Source organism: Cyprinus carpio, chromosome B4 (assembly GCF_018340385.1).
Source record: "Cyprinus carpio isolate SPL01 chromosome B4, ASM1834038v1, whole genome shotgun sequence".
NCBI lineage: Eukaryota > Metazoa > Chordata > Actinopteri > Cypriniformes > Cyprinidae > Cyprinus > Cyprinus carpio.
In genome coordinates this window covers 36,293,697-36,304,609 of record NC_056600.1, presented here as the reverse complement: position 1 = coordinate 36,304,609, position 10,913 = coordinate 36,293,697, and the positions used below count along the sequence as shown (strand labels likewise).

At 41.6% G+C, this 10,913-nt stretch overlaps 1 protein-coding gene across 1 annotated transcript; it reads left to right on the top strand.

Moving 5' to 3' along the window:
* Positions 1-550: 550 nt before the first annotated feature.
* On the top strand, positions 551-9,691 carry ttll1 (tubulin tyrosine ligase-like family, member 1). Its single transcript, XM_042722563.1, has 11 exons — positions 551-700; positions 810-929; positions 1,067-1,204; positions 2,223-2,431; positions 2,509-2,689; positions 2,763-2,900; positions 3,951-4,059; positions 5,469-5,612; positions 5,739-5,825; positions 5,935-6,098; positions 6,706-9,691. The coding sequence occupies exons 3-11, from the start codon at positions 1,092-1,094 to the stop codon at positions 6,830-6,832; spliced, it is 1,272 nt and encodes a 423-aa protein (XP_042578497.1). The 5' UTR covers positions 551-700; positions 810-929; positions 1,067-1,091; the 3' UTR covers positions 6,833-9,691.
* The last annotated feature ends 1,222 nt before the right edge of the window (positions 9,692-10,913 follow it).

Sequence of the window (10,913 nt, the reverse complement as noted above, 5' to 3'; positions counted from 1 at the left end):
TACAGAATCTATTCTGAGACAACCAGTCAACTTCAGTAACTGAAGAATGTGTGAAAGAGTTTGAGGTAAAAGTGCTCAAGGACACAATTAACACGATTATTAATAACTGGCTGACATTCAATGTAATGACATGATCCGATTCAAATGATCAATACCGTTTATTAATCTGGGTGTCCACCTATAATCACCAGATTTATGATAAAATCATGTTTAAATACATCATATTAACTTAATAAAATATCATTTTCATTGTAACTACAATATTAAATTATTATGAACTTTTTTAAACAGTGGAAGAATCTTTCAGAATCTTTACTTTTTGTAAATATTTTCTCTGTATTTTTAAAAACAACATATTAGTGCCAGTATAATTACTGAACAAAAATCTATAATTTTATTGATTAAAAACGTATTATGATTATTATTTTACACTTTTTTACACTTTTAGTTTTTAGTTAGCGTCATCACCTCATGCATTCGTGTGAGTTTTGTTTCTCACATGCGTGATGGCTCAGTGTGTCCAGAAACATGATAAATGTCTCGAGGATCGTTTCTAGAGGTCCAGCAGGCGGCGCTTAGTCCATCCTCTCCGGAAATGACGCGGCGCGTGCGAGGCGGAAGCGGAGCGCGTTGCTATGGGCCGTCGCAGCTGTTGTTGTGATCCTCTGAAAGAAGCAGCGTTCAGGATGAAGCTGTGATCGTGAGTATTCTTCACGAGTGCTGATCTCACAGACGATAATAATACACGTGCAGTGACTGTAGTTAATGTGTGTTCGCTGAGAGTCGGTGTTTCTATCACTGTGACACAGAAGTCCTGAATCACACCGCGGACCTCTGCTGTATTATCAGAGGCTTCACTGAATTATCATGTGCACACACATACTCGTGTCATCACGTGTTCGAAGCTAAAACAAACGAGCAATATCAGTAAGTGTTTGTATGTGAAATATAATACCTGCGTGCATTATTCAGTGACAGAAGTTTATTATCCTGGAGCTGTGTGTGATCGCTCTCCAGCAGTGTTTTGATCTGTGATGAGAGCCTGAATGTGTTGTGTGTCTTTCAGGTGTGTGTGTGTGTGTGTGTGTGAGATGGCTGGGAAGGTGAAGTGGGTGACGGACATCGAGAAGTCGGTGCTGATCAATAACTTTGAGAAGAGAGGATGGATGCAGGTGACGGACAGCGACGACTGGAACTTCTACTGGCAAGACTTCATTTCACACTAGTGCAGATATAACCCTGACAGTATCAGTGTGTGCTCCAGGCCTGACCGATCACTAGAGCTGTTCCAGACCGGTGTGAGTTTCTGCTGAACACAGAAGAAGACTTTCTGATGACTGACGTCCACCGTGTGGAGAAAACAAGGCTAAGTCAGCTGTCTGATTGACAGCATTCTCCAGAATCACGTCTTCTGTGGTCAGCAGAGTCGTCCTATATGTGTGAACTGTCCCTTTAACTAGAAGTAAACCATAAAACACACATTCACTGCTGGAAATAAAATAAACATTAACTGAGATAAAACTAAACAAAATTAAGACAGGATTTAAAAAACCAGCTAGTTTCTCATTTCAACATTTCACATTTCTGTTTTAAGTTGCAGTACTAAAGGAATTCAAATGAAATGAAAATGAATACAAGCCAGTGTTATTTTAGTATCATAGAGATATTAACATAGTTATTTATACTAATATTTAGGGGCCAAACACTGAAGGTTCTGCTCTTGGAGTCTAAGGCAGTCCATAAAAGCATTTGCAGGAAAGTTATGAAATTTGGCACACAGACCGAGGACAGTCTCAACATTAATCATCTGGTGTCTCTAACTCAAACCCTCTAGCGCCACCAACAGCTCATGTTTATGTTCATAACTTCTGAACCTTGAGGTTTAGAAATAAAAGGTTTGTTTCCCCTGATTCTGATTCTGATTGCTCATGACAGATTGACTGCACTCTATGATGCTTATTAGTCAAAATCATATTGCTAGTGATTGTACTTATGATTTTTGACTAAAATCTTCTTATGTTGTCTTTACTCATTTTTGAAGTTGGTTTGATGCTCCTCATATTGGCCCCATGATTTCTGCTTGTAGCTATAGTTTGCAGTAGTAGTTTAACATCAGTGAAATCTCTAGCAGTATCTCAGTGATGCTATGATAGCACAGGTTTGATGGTGTCGCTGCTGTCAGACGGAGGTGTTGACAGTCGTGTGGTCCCGTCATGTGACAGGATGAGCATCCAGACCATCCGTAACGTGTTCAGCGTGGACACCGGCTACCGTCTGTCCGACGACCAGATGGTCAATCACTTCCCCAACCACTACGAGCTGACCAGGAAGGACCTGATGATCAAGAACATCAAGCGCTACAGGAAGGAGCTGGAGAAGGAGGCCAGTCCTCTAGCGGAGAAGGACGAGAACGGGAAGCACCTGTACCTGGGTAAAGCTCGCCGCCGCTTCTGTTTGTGTGCCATAGGCTCTGAATGTGCTGTGACTGACGCTCTGACTCCGGGACAGATTTCGTGCCGGTGACGTTCATGCTGCCGGCCGACTATAACCTGTTCGTGGAGGAGTTTCGCAAGAGTCCGTCCAGCACGTGGATCATGAAGCCGTGTGGGAAGGCGCAGGGCAAAGGCATCTTCCTCATCAACAAGCTGTCTCAGATCAAGAAGTGGTCTCGCGACAGCCGCACCTCCACGTGAGCCGATCTCCCGAGCTTGATCCGCTGTGATCAGATGTGGCCTTCTGTCTGAGATGCTGTGCTTTGACAGGTTTGTGGCGGCCAACAGCGGGAAGGAGGCCTACGTCATCTCCCTGTACATCAATAACCCGCTGCTGATCGGAGGGAAGAAGTTCGACCTGCGGCTCTATGTGCTGGTCACCAGCTACAGGCCGCTGAAGTGCTACATGTGAGTATCTCCATCACCGCTCGCAGACGGGGAGTCTTCCGCATTTAGATGGATTTCAGTATTTTCAGACCTCAGAGAATGTGCATTAATTGAGTAAATCTGAGGAAAACGATTCATTTGGTAGAGTGAGTGGACCGCTTGAATGGTGAAATTGCAAAATGGCTTTATGTTTTAAGATACACTTATTTAATTCATGGATTGCTTCTGACTGCGCTTTACAAGCTAGCAGGGCTGTGTATTAGCTGTGTGAAGGACAGTATTAACATCTTAGCCATGAGCATATGAAAGTGTTACTTTCCAGTTAGCAACACTTCTTCATGAATTCTAATGATGCATGATTGTGAGAACATGATATAGGCCTAGGCCTAGTTTAGTGTGATTATCAAACTGACAAGGCTTTGATTAGCATGATATAATTATAAAGTCTGTTTCTGCGTGAAGCGTGCAACTGTGTTCATCTACACATGAGGAGCTCATGATTTGGGATTTTCAGTATCTTTAAATTTATAGTACAAATGTTTTATTGCAATAGTAATGAATTTCTTTACTGATTTCTCAAATTTTTATAATTTAATATAATAGAAATATTTTGAATAATAATAATAAGCCATCATTTTTTTTTTGTAATTCTGCAATCACTGAACACGATGCAAAATCAACAAAATGTCAATTTTTTTGCAGTCAGAGTTATTTTCAGGAGTTAATCCCAACAAGCCAGCGCACACCTGAAGTGCACACACACAGTCCAAACGTCCAAATGCCTGTCTTGCTGAGTTTTTACAAAAATGCAGTTGCTTATGTCTTAAATGAACATAAACAGCTAGCTGGTAAAGGAATCGCATGTGTATCAGAATATTTAATTTGTGCATTAGGTCTTAAAGTGACAGCAGTATAATAAACCTGCTGCTGTCTGTCGTTAAAAAAAAAAAGAGTGGAAAATATCAGCAGTGAAATCCTGGTGGGACTGAATAATGATAATTCACAGCTGTTTGGAATAACTGATTCACCACCGCATCTCTTGATCTACACTAAAGGTCTTTGTGTTGTCAGGTACAAACTGGGATTCTGCCGGTTCTGCACGGTCAAATACACCCCGAGCACCAGTGAGCTGGACAACATGTTCGTGCACCTCACCAACGTGGCCATCCAGAAGCACGGCGTAAGTTAGTGTGCATCAGACCGACACTATATGGACAGAAGCATTGGGACACCTGATCATTACACCAGCAGGAGAGAAGATGATCAGCTGTGAGTGTGTGAAGTGAGTCGCTGGGTGAGTGGAGCTGAGAACTGACTGCTGGTGGATGCAGTTTATCAAAATCATCAGCTGTTAAAGAGCTAGTGGGAGGAGGCGGAGCAGGACAGAGGAGAGAGGCCAACACTTTAAAGAGTTTGCCTGTATCTGATGCCCTGTTGATGAATAAAGAAGTTCTGGCAGCATGAACCTGGTGGAAAACAAGCATAGCATTGCTGAGGTCAGCTGAGACTTTTGATTCTCAACACTTTCTCTCTGCTGTCCTGAGTTTAGTCCAGTGCTCGTGGAGAACGTTGGTTAACCAGCGCAAAGTAACAGGTGTTAAAAGGTCTTTTTGTATATTCTAATTTCAGCTAACTGCAAACAACATGCACAATCAGCATGACATTTTAAATACATTAAGCAGCCAACACATTAATCCTCTCTACAAGCAGATATGTATTCTAAACAATAGAAAGAGAAAACACTTGCACGCTCTTACTGTGTCCACTGACAGATCTTTTCTCCTGAGTTTGGAGAGCGGTCAGCGGTCGCACATCATCAACACATCTTTTCTCACAGGCATTTTCCCATCACATCCGAGCAGGCTGGGGTACCTCAACTCTTCAGAAAACCTACACTAGACATCTCACTTGTTTAAAACTACAGAATGCTCTCTCTCTCCTCCCTTTCATCACAAAATCACTTGAACGCATTGTGTTCAACCAAGTGTCCTCCTTCCTTTCACAGAACGACCTGCTGGACAATAACCAATCAGGATTTAAAGTTGGCCTTTGCCTTGCTCTGCTCTTACTCTGGAATCAGCAGAGCGTTGGTGACTCTTCACACACCAAGGGCTGTTGAGGCCTAATGGTCAGAGAATCTGACCGAGAAACCCAAAGGTTCAAGTCTCAGTGCTGGCAGAGATTGTAGGTGGGAGAGTGAGTGACCACTTCAACAGAATTAGAATATGTAGCAGGGATGAAATTTCCAAACCAACTGATTGCAAAGATGTTGTCCTATCACAGTACCAAGCTTGAACTCACTGAGCTCTTCAGAACAACCCGTGCAGACTGCATGGCTATTGCTTGATTTTGTACACCTGTGGCAGCGGGTCTGAGTGAAACTCCTGAATTCAGTCATTCAGAGGTGGGTCCCAATACTTTTGTCCATATAGTGTATTTGTGTGATTGTGGTTCATCAAATGCTGCAGGATCTGAACATTTTCTCTGAGGCTTTGTTTGTGATGAATGACATTCAGACATTGGTAAGTGCTGGGATAGTTTTAAGAGGACCGTGCAGCTCATATAGTGTGTGTGTGTGTTTGAGTGCAGGATGACTATAATCATGTCCACGGTGGGAAGTGGACGGTCAGTAACCTGCGTCTGTATCTGGAGAGCACCAGAGGACGGGACGTCACCAATCACCTGTTTGATCAGATCCACTGGATCATCGTCCAGTCCCTCAAAGCTGTGGCTGTACGTCAACATCACGACAACACAGCATCTCAATGAAAACAAAGCTTAATCATTCACAGCAAGAGCAGGATCATCATATTAAAGTGAATAATCATGCATTGAATGTATTGCTCTTGTTCACTGCAGCCCGTCATGAATAACGACAAGCACTGCTTCGAGTGTTACGGTTACGACATCATCATCGACGACAAACTCAAGCCGTGGCTGATCGAGGTGAAAACGCACTTCACTCTTACTTCAGCGTCTCAATTAGCTTTCAGTTTTAGATATTCACTTTTTTACATTTTTTTTTTTTTGGTGTGTGTGTGTGTGTGTGTGTCAGGTGAACGCGTCTCCTTCGCTCACCTCCAGCACGGCTAACGACCGCATCCTGAAGTACAACCTGATCAACGACACGCTGAACATCGTCACACCAAACGCCGAGATCCCAGACTGCCGCTGGAACCGTAGTCTGCCCAAAGAGGCTCTGGGACACTACCAAGTGCTGTGAGTGACTGTCCTGCTGTGTTCACAGCTGTCACACATCCATCAGAGATCAGAGTGCTTTCTGTACGATAACTGCACAGCGACAACAGGAATCAACTCTTATTATGCATGTTCTAAAAAACGTCTAAAACATGCATAACCTAACTTTAGAAACGTGTCAAGACTATCAACATACACATCATGTTATTATTATTATTATTATTATTATTTTTACATATTTAGATTTATCTTAAAAGTATATTTAGCATCTTTCTTATATTTCACACTCTTCACACTTTTTGCTCGCTGAATATGCCCACAAACACAACTAATGTAAGTGACAAACACATTAATAGTCTAAATATGAGAAAAGAGATGTGCACCTTTCACTCTGCTACCATCTTTCTCATCTGAAACTCAAAGTTTATGCACTAAAATTCATATTTTGTTTGAAAACATTCCAGACAGAACAAATTAGTAAAACACATCTAATTGCAATTATTATTAATATTTATTTATATAAATCAATTAAGAAATATCACTGTAATACTACTAAACTGTATTTAGAGATAATTAGAATTTAAATTGATGATTGTAATGTGTTGTTCTATCTGTCTGTCTCTCACAGTTACGATGAGGAGCAGGCTCTGAGCGAGAGCGCTGAACGGGACCTCAGGAGCCGCTCGGGTCAGCTGCTGGGGTCAAAGGGCAGCAGGTCGAGCAACGTCAGGCCCTTCCCGGCCACCTGGAAGTGAAATCACATCTGGAGAACTGAGAGATGATGACGTGCCCTGCATGATACAGCCGAGTCTGCATGAGCGTATGAGTATATCTGAAGAGCACAGGACACAGACTGATGCAGTGAAGCTTCATCTACATACATGTGTGTGTGTTTATATATTTAACTGACTGATCACAGCTGGATTTGAGCGTATGCTCTCAGTCTGGACTGTTTAAGCTCAAGTCTCAATGTGTTTGATCAGTGTAAAGAATAAACCTTCACAGATATCAGTACAATACAATACATTGTTTTTAGGGCTGCCCCCTAATAGAGAAGAGAAGAGGCTTTGTCAACCAAAAGTTTTTTAGTCGCTTTGTCACAGATTTTTTTTTAAATCCACAGGAAGTGGACAGATCGTTAACGGCTGGTCTTTGTGGTAATATAGTACATCGGGCAGGACATCCAAACGCTCGCCTGTCATTCATCAACCTTAAATATGGCTTATCATCTGAAATATATTAGTAGCAGCAGCTTTACACAGCTGTTTGCGTTAACGTTATCCCTGAGAAATATGCGCTGTTCTGTATAAGTGTCTGTGTGGAAGCTGAACATTAGCGCTCTCACTGCAGGACAGGTGGAGGCGCCAGAGTGATCACTTGCTCTAAAAAGTCATTTTTACTCATACAGATAAGAGTCATACATCTTTTGATCTGTGAAGACTCTGTTTATTTGTGTGTATTCACAATAACAACAACACATTGCTTTCTTGTCAAATGAAAGCAAATAGGATGCGCTTTCTGCCGTCTCGGTCTCCGTGAACTTAAGCGTGAAACTCCAAAACTCTGTGTATACTTGCCTTACAGACATGATAAATATATCTATAGAGAGCGAACTTTCAGATGAACCAATTCGAATGGAAAACAAATATTCTTAGATTATGTTATCAATATGAAACGTGCATACAGGCGCATCCACTACTACAGAGATCATCTCTTACGCTGAAAACAAAGAAAGCACTAGTTTATCAATACATTTTTAAAATGTTAATGCAGCCTCCTTACTGTTTTCTCTGACACATTCATAATTATTATTTCTGCCGGTGTGCTGTGGCAAGCTTTATGCATGCGCTTGAGCGCTTATTAGGCTGTGTAGCCAATTAAAGGCTCATTATTATGATTTAAATGGCTTATTAATAAACGTTTGATTAGTCGACAAATGCTAAAAATGAACGACTACTAGTCGACCAGAAAAATCTTTAGTCGAGGGCAGCCCTAATGTTTTTTATATAGCACATTTTAAACAGCTGAAGTTGACCAAAGTGCTGCACAGAGTATACAAAAGAAAACAGATAAAGGAAATGATAAACAATAAAATACAAACTGTAAAATGGGTGAAGTTCATCAAAACAGAAATTCATTACATAGCAAGTCAAGAAATATTGAATGCCAAAAAAAAAAGAGTAGACTTAAAAGTAGATAAAGTAAAAAGCAGTTATGAACTGGGAGACTTTTCCATAACGTAGGGCCACCAACAGAAAAAGCACGATCGCCTCTGATTTTGAGTTGTCATGTGAACTAGCAGTAAAACACTATACTTTATACTTTAAAGCCTGCTTGTTTTCACAATTCAAGGGGATATAGATTTGGGTGTCATCTGCATACAGGTGAAAAGAGGCCCCATACTTGTTTAAACTGGATCCTAGAGGAAGCATGTAAAGGGAAAACAGCAATAGACCAAGAATCGAGCCCTGGGGAACACCAGACTTTAAATATATTTCAGATAAGGATTGGTGTCCAATACTAACAACATACCTACTATTAGTGAGATATGAACGAAGCCACTGCAACACCATGCCCCGAAGGCCAACGCATGTTTCAAGACGTGATATAAGAGTATTATGGTCAACTAAATCAAAGGCAGAACTGAGGTTTAACAGAGCCAGAGCCATACACTTCCCAGAGTCAGTAATTAGCATGATATCATTCAAAACTTGTAAAAGAGCTGACTTAGTGCTGTGACAGGATTTAAAACTTTCTTTCAAAAATTGAATTGATAGTCAAATAAGACTGAAGTTGATTTAGAACCACTTTCTCAAAAATTTTGGAAAGAAGAGACAAATTTGAAATAGAAAAAGTTAGCCAGTAATGTGAATGCAAATTTGTTTTTTTTTGTTTTTTTAGTCAGCAGGTACAGTCCCAGTATAAAGACATTTGTTAATAACAATCAGGTCAGGGCCGACAGTCTCAATAATTTGTTCTGAGGAATAATTTATATTAAGGAATTTGTAAAGAGGAAGTCTTTTGAAAGTGGCTTGGAGTCACAGCGCACATGAATATTAAAATCCCCAAAATTAAAATTCTATTATAATTGGTGACAATTTCCCTCATAAATTAATAAAGGAAATCCTTATATGCATGAGGTGGTCTATTGCAAATACCACCAGATAGTCTGAAGAAAGCTGAAACAGCTGAACTGTCAGTATGTTGAGCCATCTGTCGGTTATATCTATATCATGATCTCTGTGTGTATGATTTGCATTTGCACCAATGGACACAATCCAGTGAACCAAAACAACTTCAAACGGTTGTTCCTCTGAACACTCTCTAAATGTTCATGTAGTGTTTTCTCCAGAAGTTCACATAATGTTCTCTCTGAGCATCCTCTAAATGTTCATGTGCTGACAGGCAGGGCACCTTAAGATAACCCGAGGCCCCTGGGCTACAGCTTTACACTAGCCCTCCACCCGCACATACCCCCGATATTTATTTATTGTACTTACTTAGCTTCCTTATTTATGTTGAATTTCGAATTTCCTTGTTATGCCGGTTAACATTTACAGCACTGTTACTCATAACATGTGAATAAAAGGGAATATGCAAATTCATTGTCCTCATTTGTAAGTCGCTTTGGATAAATGTAAATGTAATGTGAATGTGAATAAAAGTAAATGAAACTCTTTGCCAGAAGGTGGCGCTTGTGGAACAGGATTATAGCGGTTACATAAACTAAACACTATGTTATTACAGCCATTATACATAGCTTATATGGAAACGTATGATTTAAACACCATTAATCACAAATAATATTCATTATTCAGCATCAGTACATAATCAGATAATCAAATCTCAGTGGCTCGGTGGTCAGCACTGTTGTGTCACTGTAAGGGTCCCAGGTTGGAGCCACCGCAGGGACAGTGTGGGTCTGCATGTTCTCCCTGTGTCTGTGTGGGCTCTGCTTTCCTCTCACAGTCTGAACACATGCAGGTTAGATCAGTTAAACTTTCTTAACTGTCCCCCACTTGTGTGTAAAACAGACTGGTGTTTGGATTAAGTGGGTCCTGTCATGAATATAGCCACAGATGCTGGAATGAACCGGAGTGAGGTGGATCACAGCGCTGCATGGTGGACAGGCCACACGTAACGCTCACCTGGATGCGTTATCTACTAGAGGCTGCGCTGCTGAAAGTGAAGTAGAGAAGACACTCCGTGACGAGCAAACAATCCACGACAGACTGCACCTGCACCACGTGACGTCCGTCTGAGAACCGGAGCAGAGCAGCCTAGGTGTGGAAGGAAAGGCTTCACGGGGAAGAGCTCAAGCATGCTGCTTCCGAGATCACAGCCGTATATAAAGGACGGGGCGGGCTCCTGGTCATGAGCTGTGATTGGTCTGCCCTGCAGCCAGACGTGCTGTGATTGGTGAGAGACCGAGAGATGGTGTGAAAGGGAACTGCATTTCTCACTGTTTGAGACTCGAATGGTTTCGTAAACTGAAAAATATGCAGCTGCATTTTCTACAGTGCACGAGGTGTGTGTGTGTGTGTGAGAGAGCGCAGGTGCTGTCTGTGGATTAAACACACTGCTGATGAAACATGAGCTCAGATCTAATTCAGGACTGGAGGGAAACTCCTGAAATAGCTTGCATGAGACACATGTGTGGTTTCTGCAGCTGAGAGTCACAGAATCCAGACGAGGAGAAGATCAGGTGCTGTAGCCTCTGTGTCTCAGTGTACACGAGGCTTGCGGTGGTCATTTGATACGTGGAGGGTTCTACTGAATCCTGTCCTCTGAACTGAATAACCTATCTCTGTGATATCTGTTGAGGAGCACATGAAC